At 41.8% G+C, this 27478-nt stretch overlaps 1 protein-coding gene across 3 annotated transcripts in view; it reads right to left on the bottom strand.

Annotated features, from left to right (window-relative positions):
- The window catches only part of arid4b (AT-rich interaction domain 4B), a 196279-nt gene that overhangs the window by 157841 nt on the left and 10960 nt on the right, over positions 1-27478 (bottom strand). For all 3 annotated transcript variants that reach the window (XM_080191891.1, XM_080191893.1, XM_080191892.1), the window contains exon 3: positions 13523-13633. In XM_080191891.1, the coding sequence (XP_080048017.1) occupies positions 13523-13633 (111 nt within the window). The remainder of the gene's footprint in view (positions 1-13522; positions 13634-27478) is intronic.

Here is a 27478-nt window from a genome sequence, read left to right as displayed (position 1 = left end):
TATGTTCTGGACTACCTTCTGGATTGGCATGTTCTTAGTTCAATAAGAAAGGAGACAAGTATTGGATCTACTTCTGGGCAAGTAAGTAAAGGAAGGGGGTAAAATCATAATAAGTGAAGAGGGAGCTCATTAAATCATATTCCTCCACCACAAAGTGTCAACTTTATTACAATTACGCAGCTCTCCCTTGAGGCTTTTCCCTGCCAGGTTGGTTAATGCGGTATAATTACAAAACTGAAAAAATTTTTTAAGAGCTTCCATTTCACAGAGGAGGCTTCAGGCCAACCCAACACCCAACAACCTGCTCTGAAAATTCTGCTCACATTTTGACAACTGTGACAAATTCCACTGCAGCAGTGGAGACAATCCACAGCTTTCTAAAACAATCAACAGTGTTCCAAAACAAACAACTAACAATGTTCATAGAATCATAGAGGTTTATAGCATGGAACAGGCCCTTTGGACCAACTTGGCCATGCCACCCTTTTTTAATCCTTAGGCTAGTCCCAGTTGCCCATGTTTGGCCCATATTCCTCATACCCATCTTACCCATGCAGCTGTCTAAACGCTTTTTAAAAGACAAAGTTGTATCTGCTTTTAAGATCCATTTGTATGATTTCCCAATGTTAATGGATCCTTTAAGAAACACGCTTTGACTTGATTTATTGTCACATGTATTAGTACCATACTTATAAAACACTGCTGCCCTTTATTTTAAAATATTGGAAATGGCAGCCAACTTGAAAATGGGCTGCAAGTGATAAAGATTGTGAAGTTACAATTATTAAGGATAATAATTAAAAACATAAGTTGGAGTATCAGAACTTCATGCAAATGTTAGCTTTTATACATTTTGAGCAGTGGGGATTGGTATTAAACACTGTATACTGTGACTGGAAGTTATTACCATTCTGAAACTGAAGGCTTTCTACATACCTGAATTCCGTGTTACAAGAGCAAACTATATAAGTAAGTTTGTACTATATTAGTTTACACAGAATTCCACAGCAGGTGGAATCTCATAATGGGACCCTGAAACTGTACATAAAAAATCTGGATCATGGACAGTATAATTAAGTTTAATTTGTTAACCTCAGTAAACCAGTGATTCTGCTTAATTTTTGTCCAGTCAGAAAAGTGCAATCCTTTGGCTTAAAGAAAGGATTTTCATATCTTTATCACTTTTAACAACCTCAGGATGACCAGAAGCACCCTGCTGCTAACAAAGTATTTTTATGATTTGATTTGATTTATTGTTGTCACATGTGTTAGTATACAGTGAAAATATTATTTCTTGTGCACTATACAGACAAAGCATACTGTACACAGAGTAGTGCAGAATGCAGTGTTAGAGGAACAGTTAGGGTGTAGAGAAAGATCAATTTAATACAAGGTAGGTCCATTCAAAAGTCTGATGGTAGCAGGGAAGAAGCTATTCTTGAGTCGGCTGGTACATGATCTCAGGCTTTTTATGTCTTTTTCCTGACTGAAGAAGGTGAAAGAGAGTATGTCCAGGGTATGTGGGGTCTTTGTTTGTGCTGCTTGCTTTACCAAGGCAGCTGGAAGCATGGATGAGAGGCTGGTTTGCATGATGGATTGGGCTATGTTCACAACCCTTTCTACTTTCTTGCTGTCTTGGTCAGAGCAGGTGCCATACCAAGCTGTGATACATCTGGAAAGGATGCTTTCTCTGGCGCATCTGTAAAAATTGATGAGTCATAGTGGATGTGTCAAATTTCCTCAGCCTCCTCAGAAAGTAGAGGTGTTGGTGGGCTTTCTTAACTATAGCATCAACCAGAATAGGTTGTTGATGATCTGGACGCCTAGAAACTCTCAACTATTTCTACTTCATCCCCATTGATGTAGACAGGGGCATGTCCCCCACTACGCTTCCTGAAGTTGATGGCGATCTTTGTTTTAGTGACAGACTAACAGGAGTGAAAACATTACTGCCATCCACCTTCAGTGGCATACCTCTACCAGGGCATGTTAACTCAACAATTTTACAGCATTCTGAAACAATCAATAATAATCTAAATAAAACAACCAACAATATTCTACAAAAATCTCAATTCACTCTATCTCCTGATGAAAGTGGCACATTAAAACAATTCCATAATAGAGATAGGCCTGGGTGACATTGTGGTCGGTGCAGATTCGATGGGCCCAATGACCTCTTCTGCATATAGGGATTCTATGATTTGCACCTTTGCCAGAAACTAACTAGTTTTTCCTTGGGCCGGGCTCCATTCATGTACCAGGTTTCACAGCTGAAATCAGCCCATTAGATTTTGAGATAAATTTTTTACAGACTAACAAATGGGTCAAAAATATTACCTCTGCCCATTTTACAAAGGCTTCTAGGATTACAAATGCAAGAGAAAGTCAAGTGAATGGTACAAAATATAGATAGGAAGTAGAAAGTAAGGAAAGCTAAAAGGAAGCACGAAGAAGAAAATTGTAGAAGTCGTAATAGGTATTTAGAAAATAAACACAAAGTTAAAAGAAAGGGTATTCTGATTGGAGATTAAAACTAACTCAGGTGCAGGGTAGAGAAAGTGGAAGCACTATACAAGAACTTTGATTTTTTTAAAATCAAAAGTGAGTGATTTGGAACAGGCTGGATAAACTGGAAAAATCTGGTTTCCAATGGGGGTACCATAAGCATAGACACGGGTCAAAGGAGGTTTAGGAAAAATGCATTGTTAAGATGGCGGCACGGGCTCGTTGGGCCGAAGGGCCTGTTTCCCGTGCTGTGTTGTTCTTTGTTCTTTGGAGGGCAGCCAATGTAACATTTATTGATAAAAGGTTAAATGATAAGAGTCAACCTAATATCAGCAGTAGACAGAAACAAGAAAATGCTGGAAACATTCAGGAAGGCAGTCGTTATCGATAGAAGAAACAGACAAGTCCATGGCACAGGGGCTGTTCTAACACCAGACAGGCACTAGTGTTAAGACCCCTCTGATTCAAAAAAAGAGCTTGCGCTAAAATCTCAACTAAGCTACCCTCTCCAAGAATGCTGCCTGAACAACATTGTGTTCACAGCATTTTCTGTTTTAGATTTTAAACATCTGTTGATGTGAAGGAAGCTTTTGAAGACCGTAATGTATTATAACAATAACAGTTATTAATGTCTTCAATGACTTATTATTACTTAATAACTTAGTAATTCTTTTCACATCTTGCACTCTGACCCTCTGGTTTCCCTCTCCCAGACCTATATGCTTGCTGCCATCTCTTTCATCCACTCACCCACCTGTTGGCCGACCCTCCTGTTGACCAGCCCTCCCACTCACTGCTTCTCTGCCCAACCCTGTTACTCACCAACTGTCCTCTTCCAAAAGTGAGGGCTCAGAAGTGATGCAGTGAGAGGGATGAAATGTGCAATGGAGCAAGGGAGGTTACAAATGGGAGAGTCGGGGGGGGAGATGGTGAGTGGGAGAGACTGCAAGTGGGAGGGTGGCGAGAGAAGTGGTGAGCAGGAGGGTCGGTGAACAGAGAGGCAGCGAGAGAGTGGCCTCAGTATCACACAGCAAATACTAGTGGGTTAGTCCCTTCCTCAGCATGTGTGAGCATGACCGGGTGAAGAGCAGAAAGTTGTGCAGGAGCGTGCATCCACATGTTAGGGGATTTTTTCAGCAGTTACTGGGTTTAAATGCTGTACTTGCCACAGGGGAATTTTTTGTTATTTATATAAATGTACTGCTTAATCCCCTCTGCTATTGCTCACTGACTAAAGACTTGAAAAAGCTCTCTTCCTGCTTGTTCTTCACTTTAATTATTTTAATCTTGGTCTCCTTGAAGATCTGTCTTTTACTCTTTGTCCCTGTCTGCATCTATTTCTTTCACGTGTACTCTCATGTCCTTTTTTTCCCCGCTTGCACTTTTTCCTTCTTTTCACATTCCCTTTTTTCTTTCTTGCGCTGTCCTGCTTTCTTTCCATTTGAATTAAAATAGTTTGAATTTTTAAAAAACAACAAAAAAAAGACCAACATGTGTGTGACCATAGTTGGCCTCAGAACCCTGGATGAAGGATGGTGAAAGATGGGTCAGAACTTCTGTTGTCCATTGCACTCTGGCTGAAGTGCTGGTGCCAGGTTAGGGCAGGACTAGCCTTGGCTGAAGCGACCACAGTAAGAAGTCTGACAACACCAGGTTTAAAAGTTCAACCGATTTATTTAATAGTAAACTCACAAGCTTTCGAGGTGGCCCCTTCGTCAGGTGAATGGAGAGTTCTGGCCTCAGACAGAGCATATAACAGCACAGACAGTTTACAGATTACTGATTAGAATGCGAGTCTTTACAACTAACCTGCTATTCAAGCCTTAAAGAGGCCGACAATGTGAGTGGAAAGAGCATTGTGCACAGGTCAAAGAGATGTGTATTGTCTCCAGACAGTACAGTAAGTGAGGTTTTGCAAACCCAGGCAAGTCATGGGGGTTACAGATAATGTGACATGAGCCCAAGATCCCTGTTGAGACCGTCCTCATGTGTGCGGAACTTGACTATCAGTCTCTGCTCAGCGACTCTGCGCTGTCGTGTGTCGTGAAGGCCGCCTTGGAGAACGCTTACCCAAAGGTCAGAGGCCGAATGCTCCTGACCACTGAAGTGTTCGCCAACAGGAAGGTGAACAGTCTTGCCCGGTGATTGTCGAGCGATGATCGTTCATCCGTTGTCGTAGCGTCTGCATGGTCTCCCCAGTGTACCATGCTTCGGGACATCCTTTCCTGCAGTGTATTAGATAGACAACGTTGGCCGAGTTGCAAGAGTATGTACCGTGTAACTGGTGGATGGTGTTCTCACGTGTGATGATGTCATCCATGTCAATGATCCAGCATGTCTTGCAGAGGTTGCTGTGGCAGGGTTGTGTGGTATTGTGGTCACTGTTCTCATGAAGGCTGGGCAGTTTGCTGCGAACAGTGGTCTGTTTGAGGTTGTGCAGTTGTCTGAAGGCAAGAAGTGGGAGTGTTGGGATGGCCCTGGCGAGATGTTTGTCTTCATCGATGATATGTTGAAGACTCCAGAGAAGATGTTGTAGCTTCTCTGCTCCGGGGAAGTACTGGATGACGAAGGGTACTCTGTCCACCGTGTCCCCTGTTTGTCTTCTGAGGTGGTCAGTGCAGTTTTTCGCTGTGGTGCATTGGAACTGTCGATCGACGAGTCGAGCGCCATATCCTGCTCTTCTGAGGACATCTTTCAGCGTCTGGAGGCGTGTGTCACGATCCTCCTCATCTGAGCAGAGCCTGTGTATACGGAGGGCTTGTCCATAGGAGATGGCTTCTTTAACGTGTTTCGCGTGGAAGCTGGAGAAGTGGAGCATTGTGAGGTTGTCTGTGGGCTTTCAGTATAGTGAGGTGCTGAGATGACCGTCCTTGACATAGATGCGTGTGTCCAAGAATGCAACCGATTCTGAAGAATAGTCCATGGTGAGTCTGATGGTGGGGTGGAACTTGTTGATATCATCATACAGCTGTTTCAGTGATTGTTCACCATGAGTCCAAAGGAAGAAAATGTCACCGATGTATCTAGTATATAGCATCGGTTGAAGGTCCTGTGCGGTGAAGAAATCATGTTCGAACCTGGTGTTGTCAGACTTCTTACTGTGGTTACCCCAGTCCAATGCCGGCATCTCCAGATCATGAAGTGATCACCACAGGAAAAGAACCCGCAAAATGTCCATACTAACACCTCATCAAGATACTGGAGGACCAGAAAGTGCCGCCCTACAAGTTATGGGAAGGGAGCTGGTGCTTGGACTGGCGTGAAGGGTACAGGTGACAACCAAAGTGTAAGCTTCAAGGGAAGAGTTACCACAAATAGACAGGAGCATAAACAGGTCATTGGGCAGCAAAGTGGGTGCCTCGCAGCAGCCAGGACCTGGATTCGATTCCCGGCTTGTGTCACTGTCTGTGCAGAGTCTGCATATTCTCCCCGTGTCTGTGTGGGTTTCCTCCGGGGTTCCAATTTCCTCCCACAGTCTAAAAGACATGCTGATTAGGTGCACTGGCCATGTTAAGTTCTCCCTCAATGTACTTGAATAGGCACTGGAGTGTGGTGGCTGGGGGATTTTCACAGTAACTTCATTACAGCGTTAATGCAAGCCTACTTATGACTAATAAATCAACTTAAACTGATCTATGTGGTTGTAATGTTGTTTTACAGCCACCTTCTAGCTTAGAATTAACCAATAGTAGGAAAAGCTGTATAAATTGTTGTTGCTGAATTAGCTGATGCAATAAACACACTCGGTTAGGACCTACTCTGAGTTCCCAACAGTTCCTGCTTTCATTGTTGGACCTCCTCTCTCTTCCCTCATCACCTTTTACCTGCCACCTCCTTTCCACCAACTCTTGTTTATATATTATGTTGTTTTTTTCAATAAAATGATAAGAATTTTCACCTTGGCGTGGGGGCTGCGCCTGCATCAAATTCCTGAAAGGACTATATATCCAGTCCTTATTCCCCACCCCATTACCTAGATCATTTTTAATGGGTTTTCAACTTTTTTTATCAACTTAGTTTTAAAAACTCCTATGGTACAAAGGGCCAAAGGGGCCCTTTTTCTTACATTCTATATCCATTACTATTTCTTGCAGAGGCTTTTCATGACCATAACACCCTGACGAAGCTGACCCATCATCCTTCTGCTCGCGATCTTAAATTGATGTTCTCTAGCTATCTGATTCAGTGGAAATGACTTTACTCTATTTACTTTATCAAACGCCCTCAATGAGAAGGAACATTAATTTTCACTTAGACATAAATGATTCAGGAAAGTCAATGATTTGAGATAATAACTGTGTATTCATTGTCATACAGTGGGTGTTGTACATAAGAACATAAGAAATAGGAGCAGGAGTAGGCCATCTAGCCCTTCGAGCCTGCCCCGCCATTCAATAAGATCATGGCTGATCTGTCGTGGCTCAGTTCCACCTTCCTGCCCTCTCCCCATAACCCTTAATCCCCTCGCTTATCAAAAACCTATCAACCCGCGTCTTAAAAATATTTAGCGAGGCAGCCTCCACCACTTCAACGGGCAGAGAATTCCAGAGATTCACCACCCTTTGAGTGAAGAAGTTCCTCCTCAACTCCGTTCTAAACCGTCCCCCCTTTATCTTGAGGCTGTGCCCCCTAGCCCTACTGTCCTTTTTGAGCGGGAAGAGTCTCTCCACCTCTATCCTATCCATCCCATTCATCATCTTATATGTCTCAATGAGATCTCCCCTCATTCTTCTAAACTCTAACGAGTACAAGCCTAATTTATTCAGCTAGTACAAGCCTAATTTATTCAGCCAATAAATTAGGCTTGTACTGGCTGAATAAATTAGGCTTGTACTCGTTAGAGTTTAGAAGTTGGTAAGGTGTTCAATAAGGTGCCACTTAGGGAATTTGTTCATAACATGAAGGCTCTGAATATTAACATGGGATGTGGCAGCATGGATAAGGAGTTGGCTGAAGCACAAAAGGCCAAGTTAGTGGCTGATCGGTGGTTTTTGGACTGGAGAGATATGAATAACGGTAACCCCTAGTGGTCAGCATGAAGACTCTAATCTGGTCATGCAGCAAGCCATCAAAACATGCAGATAACACTAAAGTAAGGAGCATGGCTGACTATAAGGGAGCCATGTGCAACTTCTGGACTTCTGGTGATGGTAGGTTAGTAGATTAGGCAGACAGATGGCAGATTCACTTTACTGCATTACATATCAAAGAGGAAGAATCAGAGAAAACACATATCAGATGGTAGTATTTTCAAAGGAGATTGTAACTAATCAATCAGGATAACACAAAACTTGGTGGGAACGTGAGTAATGAAAGACTTCAGAGGTTTCAAGGTGATTTAGACAAGTAAAATGAGTGGGCAAATACATGGCAGATGCAGTATAAAGTGGATAAATGTAAAGTTATCCACTTCAGCTGAAGAAATAGAATGGCAGAGTGTTAAAATGGTAATAGACTGGGAAATGTTGATATGCAAAGGGGCAATTACTGAACGTAAGCATGTAAGTACAGCAAGCAGTTAGGAAGGCAAATGATATGTTGGCCTTCATTGCAAAACAACTTGAGTGCAAGACCAAGGATGTCTTACTGAAGCTGTACAGGGCCTCGGTGAGACCACACCTGTGCTGTTTTTGTCTCTACCTAAGAAACGGTGTACTTGTCAGACAGAGGGTGCAGCAAAGATTCACTGGGCTGATTCCTGGGATGGCAGGATTGTCATATGAGAGATTGGGTCTGTATTCATTGGAACTTAGGAGAATAAGGGGGATGAATGATGAAATTCTGACAAGGTTGGACAGACTGGGATGCAGAGATGTTATTTTACTCTGGTTGGCAGATTTAGAACAAGGAGTCACAGTATCAGGAGATGGGGTAGGCCATTCAGGCAGTCTTGTGATGCAACGTGTAGTGTGCCCACCTGAGTCAGAAGCTCCAGGTTCAAGTCCCACCCCAGGACATGATGAATAAGAAAGGTGCATTCATAACACAGCCAACAAGTTGAGTATCAACGTGAAAGTCCTTCCAATGCACATCAACATCAGATGGTAAAAACAGGAGAGACTCCCTGCCAGCCTTGTGTGATTTTGGGTGACAGTTTTGCAATAGGCTAGCGATCTGTTTCAGGAAAAACCTCGCTATAGAAACAGATGACTTGTGCACCTCTGGGTGCAACAATAATGGTAATGTTCCTGTCGCTCTCACATCATTTAAGGATTTAGATGAGCACTTGAAACACCAAAGACAACGCTACAGAGCAAATGGTGGAAAATGGGATTAGACTAGATAGATGTTTGACATGTGCACAGACACAATAGGCCAAAGGGCCTCTTTCTGTGCTGTAAAACTCTATGACTGAGGAGAAACTTCTTCACAATCGCAGAAGGAGGCCAATTCAGAATATAATTAAACCATTCTCTGCTATTTTGTTTTCGGTGGTGCAGTGAGCCCGTGTTTAGCACTGGTGCCTCAGCGCCTGGGACCGGGGTTTGACTCCCGGCTTGGGTCACTGTCTGTGTGGAGTCTGCACATTCTCCCCGTGCCTGCATGGGTTTCCTCTGGGTGCTCCAGTTTCCTCCCACAGTCCAAAGATGTGTGGGTTAGGTTGATTGGCCATGCTAAATTGCCCCTTAGTGTCAGGAGGGCTAACTAGGAAAAATGCATGCAATTATGGGGGTAGGGCCTGGATAGGATTGTGATTAGTGCAGATTTGATGTGCCAAATGGCCTCCTTCTGCACTACAGGATTTTACATCTCAGAAATAAGGAAATCAGCAGATTTCTAGATCTAAAGGCATAAAGAGAATGGGGACAACACACAAGTGTGGTGATGAGATAGAGGATCACCCATGATCATAATGAATGGCGGAGCTGACTTGAAGGGCAGAATGGCTTAATCCTGCCCCTATACTCGATGTGCTGTTCACAGCATTACATAATCTTCCAGGGACGCTGCATCAGATACAATCACTTCACAGTCTGTCGTTTTTTTAAAGAACTCAACAAATAGTGAAGTGGCAAATATTTACAGGCTTCTTAATCCCATTATTATTTAACTGCAGCGCTGCAAAATAATTCTCTCACAATGTGGACAGGATATGTCGCTCCATGAACAGTTTTTATCACATGCTGGAGGAGAATGCCTATTCAAGTCGCAGAATTTGATAGCAGCTCAAATGCTGAAAATTTGAACAGAGCAACTTGGTCCAATGAGAACTCCATGTGCATGTCTACATTTATAGATCAGACTTCGAGTTTCAAGGGCATAGTATAGTTTTTGTGGTTTAACAAACAGATAACAAGGTAGTTACACAATAGACAGTAGGGTTAAAGGCATCTACTCAGATTGATAAATGGTGGAAAGCGGTGTTCAACTCGGATTGCTAATGGGAACACTACAATTCACCATTTTCATAAAGAACCTGGGCTCAGGAATTTCAAGCACAGTTTCAAAATTTGCAAAGGACAAGCAATTTGAACAATTGCAGTTCGCACAGAGGAAATAAGTGGGACAAAATACAGAACAATATTAGAAATTTGCTGAACAGATGAACAAACTTCAGTGTTGGTAAGTGTGAAGTAATACATTTTGGTAGGAAGAATAAAGAGGCAACACACTCTGGACAATATTTGTACAAATGGATAGAGAAACAGTGGGACCTTGGGATACAGGTACACAAATTAACAAAGCACTCAGGCTGATTTTAGAGGAATAGAATTGATAAGCAGATATGCTAAATTTATATCGAGATTTGGCTATACCACTCTTAGGAGTATTAAGAACAGTTCTGGTCTCTATATTATGAAATGGATACGGAGGCAGTCTCAAGGATGTGCAAAGACGATTTATTAGAATGAAAACAGAACTGAGAGGGTATACCGGTCAGGAAAGATCAGAAAAAAAGAGTGTCCTCATAGAGGTTTTCAATGATATAAAAATTATTAATAGGGTAAATGTAAAGAATAGAACAAATTGCTGCAAATACAAGGCAGCCCCTAGTAAATTCACTAGGGAATTTAAGAGAAACTACCTCACCCAGAGGATGCTTAGAATGTGGAACTTGCAAGCACAAGTAATGGAGTTGAATAGTATGTGCGTATTTGAGAAGCTAGACATATGCACAGAGGCACGCAAACACAAGACAGTAATAATTAATGATGGGGTTAGATGAAAACAGGTGGAAGGAGGTTCATGGGGCATAAATACTGACATGGACCAGTTGGGCCAATGGTCTGTTTCTGGACTGTAATTATTTTACATCACCACATTTTAGTTCTTTGGATATGGACATCACTGGTAAGGGCAGCATTTATTGCTCTTTAATTGTCCTGAGAAGAGGGTCTTTTCTTTGAAAAACTGCAGATATGTTTGATATAACTGAACAGGTTGCTCAGCCACTTCAACACTTTGAGACTCGAATCGCTTGTTCAGAACTGGTATAGTGGCAGGTTTACGTCGCTTGAAGACTCCAATTAACAAGTTTACCTTTAATGACAATCTTTTGTGGAGATCTTTAAAGACACGAGTTTCTAAATCACCAGATGTCTTCTTAAAAGCAGAACTGAAACCTACTCCACAATTTGTACTTATCTGTAGCTATAAAGTTGACCACGTGACTGACACCCCGACCAACACATTTCCAGCACACAGCGGTGGCACTGTGTACCATTTACAAGATTGGTTGCAACAACTTATCCAGCCTCTTTCTGCAGCACCTTCCTAACCCAATACCACGCATAAGGGCAGTGAACACATGGGATCACTGCCATTTGCATTCCTCCATGCCACACACCACACTGACTTGGTACTATTTTGCCATTCCTACTTTGTCGTTACTTCAGAGCCCAGTAACCCCCTCCCAAACCGCATTATGAACGGATACTAAACCCTATGGACCATAATGGTTCAAAAAGGCAGCACCACCTTGTCAAGAACAATTAGGGATGGGTAATTAATGCTGTCCAAATGGTATGAACTGCATCATGTCCAAAAAGGGATTGAGGTCAATTAGCACATTTAAAGTAGCATTTAAACATGTACAGCCCATTAAAGTCCCAGCACACGGAATTCACTGGCCCTCGGGCAAAGTGCGATAATGGTGAGAACTAGTACTGGTCTCCACTTGCGAAGACCTGGGGTGATGGTGACGCAGAGGACTCAGGGCCACTGAAGTCCCCAGGTAGTCAGAGGCATAACTGGGCAGTGCCCATCGGGGAATACTTGGCACTGCCTAACTGGGACAAGAGTTGGGGGGCGGGGGAGGGGAGGCTGATGTGCAGTCCTGATGTCGTGGGAGAGGGGGTCTCCAAATGCACTGTGAGATTGGGATGCCATTACGCAATGGTGCCCAAGAGCTCTGAAGCCTGGCTCACTGGTGTGTGTTTCCCCCCAACTTTAAATTTTTTTTGGAAGAATTTTGCCCAACATCTACTGAATAATTGGGCCAGTAACATAACCACTACACCACAATAATTATTGTTTATAGAGCAATCATATGTCAATCACATATACACTGATGGTAAGTCACTCTGCAATTATTTACAAAGTGAGATTTGTCGCCAACAATAAGAAAGGAGATCACAATTTCTGCTATCTCAAATCGGGTGCTGTTGGAGAGCACTAATTTTAAGCAGGTATACAGACTTGACCAAATTAATAGCTGATTTTGAGAGCATTGATCCTACTCAGTCAACTTCTGCCACAGAGACTACTGCTTTGCCACTTTACAATTTAATCCATAACTTGTTAAATTTAGTACAAAAGCTTCAGAATTCAGGAAACCAACTGAAAATATTATGCCAGGGCACTGGTGATGTGATCAAGTCACGCCCTTGCTGCCCAAGTAAGTTTGAAATCAGCCTCACACACATCTGTTTTCAAATCTGAACTATCCCACAATTCCAGCGACAAATCACTATCTTTAATTATGTTGTTGATATCCTTTTGTGAAATATACGATTGGTCTGCGTATCACAACAATCTTCATGTTACAACAAGACATTTTCCACCATTTTGCCATTTTTATTTAACTAGGGCAAGTGCAGCAGATTAAAAGTTTAAAGCTTATTTATTAATGTCATGAGTAGGCTTACACTGCAATGACACCACTATGAAAATTCCCTAGTTGCTACACTCCAGCACCTGTTTAGGTACACTGAGGGGGAATTTAGCATGGCCAATGCACTTAACCAGCACATCTTTTGGACTGTGGGAGGAAACTGGAGTGCCCAGGGAAATCCATGCAGACATGGGGAGAAGATGCAGACTGCACATACAGCGACCCAAGCCGAGAATCAAACCAGGGTCCCTGCCGCTGTGACGCAACAGTGCTAACCAGTGTGCCGCCCTAACTAAGTGTGATTGTAACACAATGACCTCAAGTCTACAGTTCAACTGGAAGATCAAAGCTTGAACAGTTTGTAACAAGTATCTCTATTCCATTGGATTATTGCCTTGAAATTGCAGTCACAAAATAGTACTTCCAAAGGCATTTGTCAAATTTGGTTGCATTTTCTTGGCAGATGTTATGGACACCAATCTTGCAGTATTTTGCAGCTTAGGTACAGAAAAGGTTACACCACACAAATCATTACATAGTACTCCTCGTACTATTTACACAAGAGAATAATAACCCACAATTAATGATACAGTAGAGAATGGGGAACGTGTTACTCATGCAAATCACATATACACTGATGGTAAGTCACTCTGCACCTAAATCCCAAGGTTCCTAGAGTACATTTTACGTTGTCAGATTCCTTATACACACCGCAGCAGCAAAACTGATCAGTTTGAAAATATTTCTGTGACTGTATCATCTCTCCCTGCAGTGCTAATGCACACAAGCCTTTCAACTTGGCCTGCTAGTCTTGACTATGTTAATTTGCATCAGCCTTTACATTCCCTTCTTCAAATCATATTTAAATGAAGCACGAGTGATATGAACACAAACACATTAAGCCAGGAAGGAGCGCCAGAGAAATGGAGGCACCATTGTCATAGCTACCATTGAGATACATACCTTAACTTTGACGAGCCTCTTTGCTGTCTTGATCTTGGCTTCACAGAATGCCCCTCTGTATTTAGCACTCACATCAGTTCCCACTGTCAGATATGGAGGCTCATCGATTGCCTTCAAAATTAAACAAAAGCAAATGTCAACATCAGGGATCTGGCCAGCCTTAGCGAAACAGTACTATGACATCTGTGCATAACACAGTGCACACTGCCTCTGCAGCAGCTCTCCCTGCTTGCAACAAGCAGGGAGAGAACAAATGAGAACATAATCTGGGCCCGCCAAGAATGGCGCAGTGCCAGCAGGCTGCTGCAACCTGGGAGTGCCAGCTCCCCGTTCATCTCGACAGAATAGTCAAAGCAATAACTGAGAGCATGCAAGCTCAATTCCCTGTAGGTGAAAGTGGTAAACACTGCCTTACATTGCAAAGTGATTACACTCCACACAGAGTACAGCCACAACCTAAGCATGAGGAGTCACAGCAGTACTAGTCAAAACAAGCTCCACTACTGTGCAACACTGTATCGGTGAGCTTTGGAATCAATTGCTTATTGATATTTAGGTTCCTATTTAATCGCCTGATAGGGAGGACAGAGCCGCATGTCTCCTCCTCCCGACAGATGAAGTATTTTAACAAGACAAATGTTTCCTTCCCACCCACGATCTGCACTTGTTCACAAAGCTGTAAGATATGAAGGAAAATGCTACTGAACAATAAAGAACAATTTGGGGAAAGAGGCTGCATGCAAAAATCTTCAGTGTCTTTTGCACGCAATTGTTCAATGTCCACTCTAACGTCACTACGTTACACACAAATTACTTAAATCTCACTGTCACCTGTGTTCTAGCCTCTTTTCACAGAGAATGCTGGAAAACTAGAAACGTTCAACATAAGCTGCAGTTTGTTATTAATCTTAACAGAGTTCAGATGATGAGGAATATTAGAATTACCTATTAGCTGTCGGATCACTTTATCTGGGTTTGGATGAATCTTCAATATTCAGAATGGATGCAAACCACCACCGATACAGAAGATCATCCAAACTAAAGGATTATGCAAAAGGTAATAATGTAGCAAACATCACCCGGGAATTAACTGAAGCAGAGTATCTAAAAATTCTAATTGTGCTTTTGCTCTCTCTTTTTTACTGTGAGCTTCAATCTTAAATAGATACCCAGATAGGGCCTGGTAAATCCAGGTTATACACTGACTGATTACACAGCAACAAAGAAACTGTGTGCTGCCTACGATAAGTCCACTCGGTTTCCGCACCGTCAGCTGTCAAGCTCAGAAGCCAGGATCCAAGGTTATCCAATTGATGTGGAGTTGCATTTTTAACCTACTTTACATAAGGGCTGTGCAATAACAATAAAAAAATTGTCAGGGATTGCCCACTTTTTGTGTTTACCTCCCACACCTCCCACTGCAGAAGTTACATTTCACCCAAAATAACACCGCAAACCTTCAATCAGGTAATCTGCGTTTCGCCTAACAGAGAATTATGTTCAAGACTGCCTTGAAATGGCCCCATTTATCACTCTATGTTTGGTTAGATAACCCTGCTAATGCACATAAGCTTATAAAATTACAAGATCTTGGATTGCAGAATTTAAAGGCAATAGCAGGGTGTAACTTTTCAACACTGGGAGCATTCCATCTGATGTGAAAAAAATAGACCAACATCAACTGGCTAAATGTGAAAATTCAAAGCAACTTAAAAATGAAGGAAACTAAAAGAAGAAGTATATAATAGTGAATAAAACAGCTGACACTTTCCTTTGTGAAGACAGTTTTTCTGAATCTGAAATTGTGTCCTTTATAGATTAAATTGATCACATAGAGGAAATCTGAGGCTGTGATATATTGACAAGATATGCACACTTCCCAATAAGCTAAAATCTGTGTCATTATCACCTAATGAAAAACCCTATTGGATATTACACTAGACACTCTGTCATCAACACGAATCACAGCAATAAGAACAGATGACTGGAACAGTCAAAAAAAAAACAAACTTGCCGTCTCACTAAAAGCCATTTTCTAAAACTTCTGCATCTTCAGAAATGAGAACACAGCATATTTAGAAATCATTCAAAACTGCAATTTGTTCACCTTTGTGTCCCAGGGCCAACCATCTTCAACTACTTAACCTTCCCCCTCCATCATAAAGTCAGAACTGGGGATGTTCACTAATAATTGTACATTCAGCATGGTTCAGCACTCAGATACTGAAGCAGTTCATGCCCATCTGCAGCAAGACCTGACAACATTCAAACTTGGGCTGATGAGGGGCACGAATATTACTTGCCACTTAAGTGTCAGGCAATGATCATTTCCAACAAGACAGAATCTAACCATTGCCCCTTGACACTCAATGACATTACCATCACTATCACCGTCCTGGTACTTACCATTGAACAGAAACTGAACTGAACCAGCTATATAATGACTGTTACTATAAGAGCAAATCAGAATCTGGGAACTTTGCAGAAAGTAACTTAGCTGAATCCCCAGACCTTGTCCACCAACTTCAGTGCATAAGTCAGGAGCGCAATGGGATAATCTCCACTTGCCTGGATGGATGCAGTTCCAAACAACGCTCAAGAAGCTTGACACCATCCAGATTAAAGTAACGTGCTTGATTAGCACCCCATTCACCACCTCCAACATACACTCCCTCCATCACACACACCCAGTAACTGCTGTGTGTACCATTAACAAGATGCACTGCAGCAATTCACCAAGACGCTTTTGACAACACCTTCCTAGCCCACAACCTCTGTCACTTTGAAGGACAAGGGCAGCAGATGCATAGGAATACCACCACCTGCAAGTGCCCTTCCAAATTACATACCATCCTGACTTGGAACTAGAATTGCTGTTCCTTCACTTGCTAGGTTTAAAAACCTTGAAATCCTTCCTAACAGCATGAGAGCACCTATACCACATGACTGCAGTGATTCAAGACAGCCCCTCAACACCACCTTCACAAGGACAATAAAAATATCACTAGCAAGCGAAGTCCACATTCCGTGAAAGAATTTTTAAAATCTGATTGGAAATAGAGCACACCTAAATGAAGAATTTTGACTGCTGATGGGTAAAGCTTGATCATGTAATGTTAAACATCTTTGACTGGAGTGTGCTAAGTCACAAAGAACAACTTGAGCTTTGCCACAGTAAAAGGTCCTAAAGCCTTCCACAGGAGCATGGTCGGACACAATTCTTTCAGAAAACAGTCCAAGGACCATCCAAACTCTGATGCCAAAAGAATCTCACTAATAGTGAGAATCTGTTTCCTGTATCAAATTTTCCAGAGGAATCCTTCCAGCAGAAACCTCTTCAAAAATAGCATTCCCATGTTAAAAATGTACAATAAATTGCTGTCCTTCCGTCCCCTTAATGTTCCTATTCAATATCACCAAAATGGAATGTGTCCACCACCGTTCAAAATTAACTGTAATGCACTGTCTCATAATAATGCACTATGCATATCATCGTCCCAATTTATTTAAATTGTGGAACTTAAATAATCATGTTAGATCAGCAGTTCTGTCTCCGATCTTGGTAGTCCCCCCAGCTAAAGCTACATCATTAGTTACTCTGACTCTCAGTTGAATGGTCTTTGCATATCTGTCACAGCTGCTGGATTTGGCAAAGAATTCATTTGCTGCCTCAGCTATAGCTCAGTTGGTAACATCCTCATCAAGGTCATGGGTTGAAATCGCTTTAAGAAGCCTCACAACACCAGGTTTGACTTTTGGACCTGTTGGACAACCTGGTGTTGTGAGACTTCTTGCTGTGTTTACCCCAGTCCAACGCCGGCATCTCCACATCTTGAAATCGCTTTCCAGAGACTTGAGCATAAAGTCAAAGTTAACACTCTGCTGCAATACTGAGGGAGTGCTGCACTCTCATAAATAACACCTTTCATGTGAGGCTTTAATCTAAGGCCTCATCTACTCTCTCAGGTGGATGTAAAAGATTCCATAGCACGAGTTGAAAAGCCAAGAGCTAACCCCTTATGTCAGCAAATAATTATCAACCAAAATGACTAAAAGTCATTACATCTGGCCAGTTATGTTGTTGCTATTTGTGAGGTTTTGTCGTGCACACATGGTCACTTTCACTGTTCTGTGAACTAACTACTCTGTGGCCTGGAGCTCAACTCCTCTCTCTGCAGCTGGATTCTGAACTTCCTAACCTACAGATTGCAATCAGTAAAGATAGGCAACAACACCTCCTCCACGATTATCCTCAATACCGGTGCCCCACAAGGCTGTGTTCTCAGCCCCCTTACTGTACTCCTTATACACCTATGACTGTGTGACCAAATTCTCCTCCAACTCAATTTTCAAGTTTGCTGATGACACCACCGTAGTGGGTCGGATCTCAAACAATGATGAGACGGAGTACAGGAAAGAGATAGAGAATCTGGTGAACTAGTGCAACGACAATAATCACTCCCTCAATGTCACAAAACAAAGGAGATAGTCATCGACTTTGGGAAGTGTAGTGGAGGACACGTACCTATCTACATCAACGGAGACAAAGTAGAAATGGTTGCGATCTTCAGGTTTTTAGGTGTCAGATCACCAACAACCTGTCCTGGTACATTCCCATGCTAGCGCTGTAGTTAAGAACGCCCATCAATACCTCTACTTTCTCAGAAGACTAAGGAAATTTGGCAAGACCACAAGAAACAACAAAGGGTCGTGAAATGAAGCCCAGTTCATCACTCAAATCAGCCTCCCACCCATTGACTCCATCAACGCTTCCTGCTGCCTCAGAAAAGCAGCCGACATAATTAAGGACCCCACAAACCCCAGACATTCTGTCTTCCAACTTCTACAGGAAAAACATACAAAAGTCTGAGATCATGTACCAACCGACTCAAGAACAGCTTCTTCCCTGCTGCCAACAGAGTTTTGAATGGACTTACCTTGCACTAAATTGATCTTTCGCTACATCCTAGCTATGATATGCTTTGTCTGTTTAGTGCACAAGAAACAATACTTTTCACTGCATATTGATATATATGATAATCAGAAATCAAGTCAAATCAAAAAAGTACTTTGTTAGCAGTAGAGTTCTTCTGGCCGTCCTGAGATTGTGAAAAGTGATAAAGATACGAGAATTCCTTCTTTCTTTAAGCTGAAGGATTGCACTTTTCTGACTGGATGAAAGTTAAACAGAGTCACTGGTTACTGAGGCTAACAAATTAAATTTAATTATACTGTCCACATTCCAGATTTTTTATGTAGTTTCAGGGTCCCACCATGAGATTCCATCTGCTGTGGAATTCTGTATAAACTATACTTATATAGTGTAAACTTACTTATATAGTTTGCTCTTAACACAGTGAATTCAGTTATGTAGAAAGCCTTCAGTTTCAGAATGATAATAACTCCCAGTCACAATATACAGTGTTTAATACCAATGCCCATTGTTAAAAATGTACAAAAGCTAATATTTGCATGAAGTTCTGATACTCCTACTCAGGTTTTTAATTATTATTTTTAATAATTATCTTTATCATTTGCAATGCATTTTCAAGTTGTCCACCATTTCCAATATTTTAAAGTAAAGGGCAGTACTGTTTAATAAGTATGGAACTACAAATTGATTCCAAGAACATTACAGGACAGAAATCCTGTTATTCTAATTTGTAAAGTGGAACAAGGGCACAGTAATGAGTCAAACACAAATAGCTCCTCCAAATCCAGTTAACTACTATACAGTTGGTAAGGAAAAGACTTGTAATTTTATGCACTTTTCATAACCTCAGGGCATCCTACAGCACTTTACAACCATTGAAATGCGAGCACAGCAGTTAGCACGGCTGCCTCACAGTGCCAGGGACCTGAGTTCGATTCAGGGCTTGGGTTATTCTTTGTGCAGAGTCTGCCCGTTCTCCCATGTCTGCGTGAGTTTCCTCTGGGCGTTCCGATTTTCTCCCAAAATCCGAAAGACGTGCTGGTTAGGGTGCGTTGGCCACGCTAGATTCTCCCTCAGTGTACCCGAACAGGCGCCAAAAAGTGGCAACTAGGGGATTTTCACAATAACTTTATTGCAGTGTTAATCTAAATCTACTTGTGACAGTAATGAATAAACTTTAAACTTTGTGACAATGTAGAAAATGCAGCAGCTACATCGTGCACAGCAAGCTGCCACAAACAGCAATAAGATAATGATGAAGCAATCAGTCTTGTTGAGGCTTAAATACTGGCCTGATCACTGGGTGAAAGTCCAAAGATGTGCAGGTTAGGTCATGCCAAATTGCCCCTTAGTGTCAGGGCGACTAGCTAGGGTAAATACATGAGTTATGTGGATAGGGCCTGGGTGAAATTGTGGTCAGTGCAGAATCGATGGGCCAAATGGCCTCCTTCTGCACTGTAGGATTCTAAAACTAAAGCTATCTTGTAAGAAAACAAATCTCCTGATTCAAGGGAATACAGGAAGACAACATACCTACCACAAATAGGCTGATTTTACAACTGGCAGTCACATCTGCTCACTAAAATTACAGTTTGAGGATTTGTGGATGGAACTACAGACACGTGCGTTTTTTTTAAAAAATGTTAATTTATACTGCACATGGGCTGCAGATTGGTTTACATGATACACCTTCAAAATACATTACTCACCTTGTTTCTTCTGAACTACAGCACATGGCTCAATGGTTAGCGCTGCTGCGTCTCAGCATCAGGCGGGTTCAATTCTGGCCTGGGGTGGGGTGGGGGGGTGTCTCTCGGGTAAATTCTGGCCTTGGGTGGCTGAGTGGAGTTTGCACGTTCCCTCCATGTCTGCATGGATTTCATCCAGATACTCCAATTCCTTCCACAGCCCAAAGATATGGGTTATGTTGATTGGTCATGTTAAATTGATGCTTAGTGTCAGGGGAATAAGCAGGGCAAATATGTGGCATTACGATGATAGGGGTGGGGTTGTGGTCAGTGCAGGCTCGATAGGCCAAATGACCGCCTCCTACACTGTAAGGATTCTAATGTTCACTATTTATCGAAGTTGAGATGATGAGTGGTGAGCAATGTAATTTAACGAAGTGGGTGAGTAACAGTTGCATCAATTCAGACCCCACATATTACTGGACTTTTTTCCCCCAGGCATAGCATTTGAATAGATGCTGGGGCAGAGGAACATAAGACGGGATGAAGATAAGCATGTGTTATTTTCCTTTCTAACTATTATTGCTGTTATTTGGTAAGCATACAACACACATAATTATGTGTAAATAATGTTCAAAGTCCATACAATTAAAAATCAAAAAATATTCAAACTTTAAGGACACAAAATAAAAAGGGTGACCTGATATCAGTTTCAAAGCACACTTCCTATGCAGCCCAATCTACACTACACTATGTGTAGAAACTGCAGTTTAGTGTAATGTCAGCCATAAATATTAGCTGCCAGGAGAGTCAAGGATTTCTCCCGCTCAAAAAAGACAGTAGGACTAGGGGGCACAGCCTCAAGATAAAGGGGAGGCGGTTTAGAACGGAGTTGAGGAGGAACTTCTTCACTCAAAGGGTGGTGAATCTCTGGAATTCTCTGCCCGTTGAAGTGGTGGAGGCTGCCTCGCTAAATATTTTTAAGAAGCGGGTTGATGGGTTTTTGATAAGAGAGGGGATTAAGGGTTATGGGGAGAGGGCGGGAAAGTGGAACTGAGCCACGACAGATCAGCCATGATCTTATTGAATGGCGGGGTGGGCTCGAGGGGCTAGATGGCCTACTCCTGCTCCTATTTCTTATGTTCTTATGTTCTCAAGTCTACACACTCATACCTGCTGACAGACACAGAGTATCTCTTCAACAATCCTCTCTTCCTGTCTCAATGTGACCTGTATCCAAGCCGATCATTAAGACTATCATACAGTATCACAAGTTGTAAAGTGATCTGACCACATAATTTAGACTAAATAGCAGGAAGTTTCCAATTCTGAACACACAGGCCTAGCTACATAGACAACAGGCTGATTTAGGTGTGAACAGATTGCAAGTGTATACTTTACATAGATTCAGTAATAACAGAATAAGGAAACCATGCATATTTTTGTGATAATATCCGTCAAAGGCAAAATATTGCACATGCAACAGTAATACATTACTGGCAACTTCAGAAAGCCAAACACACAATTCCAAAATGCCAAATTGCTGCCCGCATTTACTCCAATTGATGAAGAAACCTCAGAACACAGAAGCAGTACCTGATTGTTAATAGACTGCTGACCTTCACCTAGAGAAATCAACACCTTTCAGAAGCCCACTGTTTTCATTAGGATTCCAATGCTGATCAAATGGGCCATTTTTTTTACCTGGATTTTAAAGAATTCAGATCATGCAAAATTCCAATTAAAGCACTTATTTTTAGCAAATCAATTAGGGTGAGTCCCTGGATTCAACTCAGTTAAAAAAAACTTTGCAACAACCCTTCCAGGCAGAGTCCTGAAAGTTCACATCACATCACTCACAAAGTCCTTTCCACAACACAAGAGATTGGTGATGTTCTGCATTTTGCAAATATGATGAAAACTTGTGCATGTCCAATTATAAAGCCAAAGAGATAAAAATTCAAGAACTGAGTATTTATCAGAATTATGTCAAAAGGTGCTCAATCTTTTTCAAAACTGGTCTTCCAAGACCTGGGATTATGATATGATTTAGATTTTTCCACCTTCCCATATATCTATCGTTCCACACAATACAGTTTCCAGACAGCTATCCCTACAAATGAACCCACTATGTTTTCTGATTCAGAATTCTCTCTCAAACTTGCACTTGATAAAAATCGGAAATACAATTAATGACAATTTGCTGACTAATTTGAATATCATGGGATTTAAAGGTAAAGTATAAGGTTTGTTGGATCGACAGGATTTCCTTCCATACAATCAGGTGTCTTTCCCAAAATCTCATTCAGAAATCACCCAAAAGTATAATTTATTTATCAGTGTCTCAAGTAGGCTTACATCAACACTGCAATGAAGTTACTGTGAAAATTCCCTAATCACCACCATCCACACTTGTTCAGGTACACTGAGGGAGAATTTAGCATGGCCAATGCTCCTAACCAACACATCTTTCAGATTGTGGAAGAAAATTGGAACACTCGGAGAAAACCCACTCAGACACGGAGAGAACAGGCAAACTTCACACAGACAGCACCCCAAGCCGGGAACTGAACCCTGGTCCCTGGCACTGAGAGGCAGCAGTGCTAACCACTATGTCCAGTAGGATGTACAGAATAGTTTACAGTGAGCATCATTTCATGACACAGTACAGGGTAACTGAAAACATTATGTTTCCTCTTAGTGAAAGAACAGGCTGGTGGTTCTAGCAGTCTCCAAACTTCAAGGGTTTCAAATTATCCAACACAGGCAAAAAAAAACACTTTACAATGAACTGTGTTATCTTTACCAAAATGCCCACCTCTAATAAGGATACAAACCCTTGGAATACAGCTCAATAGCAATCAGCAACCACTAGTTCTATACCTTTACACACATACCAGTTGGGATCAATTGACAGCTCCCTTCTGTGGTTGCAAGGTGCTGAGGTTAATCGCGGTAACCCATTTGTTATTCTAAAATCAGATAACAGAAACCATCATCTTCTGAAATAAAAATAGAAAACGCTGGAAATCCTCAACAAGGCAGGCAACCTTCACAAGTGCTGTCAGATTGTTAATAGTATGATTAAGAATATAGAGATGGAGGCTATTGAATGATTAGGTACCTTGAACACATATAAACAGAGATCCAGCTGCCTCTAGGTATGGTGATCTTCAGGTTAAATCACCATCAATAGTGCCTATGGTGGTGGCATGGTATCACAGTAGTTAGCACTGCTGCCTCAAGCGTCAGGGACCCCGGTTAAATTCTGGCCTCGGGGCACTGTCTGTGTGGAATTTGCATTCTCCCCATCTCTGCATGGGTTTCCTCTGGGTGGTCCGATTTCCTCCCACAGTCCAAAGATGTACGGGTTAGGTGGATTGGCAAGCTAAATTACCCCCTAGTGTCGGGGGATTCGCAGAATAAACGTGTGGGGTTACAAAAATAGGACCAGGGTGGGATTGTGGTCAGTACAGACTCGATGGGCTGAATGGCGTCCTTCTGCACCGTAAGGATTCTATAAAAAAGAGAAAATGCTCGAAAATCTCAGCACATCTGATAGCATCTGGTGACATTACTGTTTTACCTTTACTTTCCTTAAATTAGAAACAAGTTGGTAAAGTTCTCCAGTGAGGACTAAAGTAGGAAAGCGCCTGAACTTTCCAGAGAAGGGCATGAAAATATATGAATGGGAAACCCTGGGCAGGATTGGAAGCATCCAGTTCTACACATATTCCAAGGAAGTGCAGAAAAAGTAACAATGCAGTTGGGGTCCCACAGCATCATTTTGTAACATCAGGATGTGTTGATGTTCATACCTGAAATTTGCACATTTCTGCTTTGCAGAAGAAGCACCGCAGGAATTTGCCATAGTTTTCTTTCTCAGTCCAGAACTAGCAAAAGGGGAGGAGTGCCCACGGGATGATAAATGGTCAGAACCAGACACACAAATTCCAAATGTGTCCTTCCAAATTTATTAGCAGGACCTAGTACCCAGGCCACCAACTGCAGCTGTTCTTGGAATCCTACAATGCAGAAGGGGGCCATTCAGCTCATCGAGTCTGCACCGGCCACAACTCCACCCAGGCCATATCCCATAACCCCATGCATTTACTCTAGCTAGTTCCCCTGATATTAAGGGGAAATTTAGCACAGCCAATTCACTTAATCCACAAATCTTTGGACTGAGAGAGTAAACTGGAACACCCAGAGGAAGCCCACGCAGACACGGGAAGAATGTGCAAACTCCACACGGACAGTGACCCGAGCTGGGAATTGAACCCGGGTCCCTGGTGCTGTGAGGCAGTAATGCGAACCACTGTGTCACCATGCTGTCCCATTGTGCCACCATTTGTCAGGTAAGCCAGAGCTGCCCATGGGCTTCCTGAACTCCACATACACTCTTCCATTTTCCATGTGCAATGGGAAACAAGAATGGTTTTTTATTAGTCACATTATTTCCAGCCCATTGGTGTTTTACAACTTTTAAGACGTAGCCATGAATTCTCACAGGAATGTACGGCAAATGATTATATGGCTGAGCCAGAGCCACTGAGAATGAAGCAGATGTGGTTTGGTGATTTATTTCTTTATGCACAGAAAGGGTCGCTCAACACACTGAGGGACTACCGATCTTTATCTGTTACACTCTTGGACAATTGGAGCATTCTCCTTTGGCAAGGTGTCCCTATGACCATGCCAATCTGTTAGTTCTCATTAATTGTTCTGCCCCCTATATTTCACTTTTCCTTGGTTCAATAATTCATTTATCACTTTCAATATCTAATAACGTCCAATTGTGATGAAGGTTCAGCTCCCTGAAACATTTCCTCTATTGTTTCTCCATCCACAGATGATGCCTGTCCTGTTGAATATCTGCAGCATTGGCTGATTTTGTTTTAATCAGGAGTAGAATTAGGCCATTTGGCCCATCATGTCTGTTGCACCATTCAAACATGGCTGATAAGTTTCTCAATCCCATTCTCCTATTTATTACCCATCTTTGATTCCCTTACCAATCAAAAACCTATCTATCTCTGCCTCAATGACCTGGCCTCCATGGCCTTCAGTGTAATGAATTCCACAGATTCACCATCCACTGGCTGAAGAAATTCCTCTTCATCTCACTTCTAAAGGGTCATCCCTTTACTCTGAGGCTGTGCCCTTGGATCCTAGTCTCCTACTAATGGAGACATCTTCCTCACACCCACTCTATCCAGGCTTTTCAGTATTCTCAGAGTTACATTGGATTAAGTACACTTCTTCCTCAAATTATTTGGCAAGAATATTAACAGGTTTATTTACTTAGACTGGATTGGAGTTTCAGATAAGAACAATTTGTATCTATGTAAGAAGAATATTTCCTCAGAGTTCCTCATCTTTCCTTGAATATTTATCTGAAGAAAGGTTAGCCCATTTTGGTGGGAAGGATTTTAGAACATGTCCAATTCACGTGAGGGCTCTGTGCAATTCAGGGTTTCTGATCTCTGACCCCAGATTGGCCCATTCTAAATCGGGGGTGTTTCCAAACACAGAAGGTTTCCCTTCGTCCTTGGTGGGATGGACAATAACCAACCTCAAAAGCGGAAGACACAAAAATTTTGGTCTGGTCCAAGTGAAGTGACATTGTGCAAATCTGGGTTATAAGATCTTCCCAGGATTAAGAGACTCTGCGCACAGAAGCAAACCCAGGTGTCACATTACCGTTGTTGGCAAGATGCTGCCCACAGTGTCTCCTTCATTTATGAACTTTCCCAGTGAGAAATGCAGACATAAAAAAGATGAAAAAGTACCGAAACTTTTAATGGAAAACACTTCTAAATTGTATACATTTTGAAGAAAAATATTGTATTTCACATGCAAACTGTGATAATGCTTCCATCGAAAACTTCTTAAGCCAATCAAAGTTGCATTAAATGATGCCTTAATGTGCTTTTATAAGATTTTAGCAATAAAAGGCTTTTACTTGAGGGCAGCTCAGTTGGAGAATATCAAGAAGTGTGTCTCAAAACTTTTCATAGTATGAAGGTGTACTATGACAGATAAAATGTTGGGATCCACTCAGTTTAGGCTAATAAGACTTGTGGCTCAGGGTTTAACGCAGCAGTTTGGAAATGAAGATGTTACAGTGGACTCCTGCATGGTAGGAAATGGATCCTGAAAATTTTCTAGGCTGCACTGGCAACTTGTGGGAATGTAGGTCAAATAAAAGCTACACTTTTATTTTTGCTGAGAGAAAATCTTCGGCTTTCGAACCTGCCTACAGAGGCAACTGATGTAGAAAGGAAATAAAATCTAGATGCTGCAGGTGCCGTAAATCTGAAATAAAAACAGAAAATGCTGGATAAACTCAGCACATATGGCAGTATCTGTGCAGAAGCAGAGTTAATGTTTTAGGTCTAAATGACCCTTCCACAGAAAGGAAGCTGTGGAAATTAAACAACTATGTTAATAGATTGAATAATGTAAAGTATTTTACAGTTAGATCTGCCCTGCTGTAAGTAAACCGCATGAAACTGAAAGCAGGTTCAGTTCTACTCAAACAGCTTTATGATGCATGTAGGTGATTTTCTCTGGGGAATTTGAGAATTTCTTATAAAGAAAATGAAAGAAGAGTTTAAGATTGGAAGTCAGGCTTCTGGGACCGACATGGTGGCACAGTGGTTAGCACCACTATCTCACAGCGTGAGGAACAAGGGTTCAATTCCCAGCTTGGGTCACTGTCTGTGCAGAGTCTGCATGTTCTCGTCATGTCTGCATGGGTTTCCTGCAGGTGCTCCGGTTTCCTTCCACAGTCCAGAAGACATGTTGGTTAGGTGAACTGGCCATGCTAAATTCTCCCTCAATGTACCCAAACAAGTGCCAGTGGCGAGTAGGGGATTTTCAGAATAATTTCACTGCAGTGTTATTGTCAGCCTACTTGTAATAATATATAAATAAACTTAAACTCAGCCATAACGCAGAATTGATCTGGAGTAACCTTGAATCAACACTTTTATCTGGAAAATGTTTCTCGTATCTAATTAAATCATGCTAAGTCATCACAGAAAGATGTTACATCTAAAGAAAAGTCAAAACAGTTAAAACATTTGATTGGAAATGAACACCATCAAGATGCCAGTTCTGATGTATTGGAACAAGGCACTTTGATGCTTTCGCATGATAGTGGCAATGTTTTAAGAGTAAATAAAATCTTTTAAAAATAATGAGTGCTTGTACTCGAGTTTCTAGTCTTGGGAGGACAAGGAAGACACAAAATTACTCAATTTTGGTGATTTTTTAATGTCCATCTTCCAGATTTATCAAATTATTGGCAGTTGAAAATGGAAACTGTTT

Source organism: Carcharhinus amblyrhynchos, chromosome 7 (assembly GCF_965287045.1).
Source record: "Carcharhinus amblyrhynchos chromosome 7, sCarAmb.v2.hapA, whole genome shotgun sequence".
Taxonomy (NCBI): Eukaryota; Metazoa; Chordata; class Chondrichthyes; order Carcharhiniformes; family Carcharhinidae; genus Carcharhinus; species Carcharhinus amblyrhynchos.
Note: the sequence above shows the minus strand (reverse complement) of the source record. Positions and strands in the feature narration are given on the sequence as shown.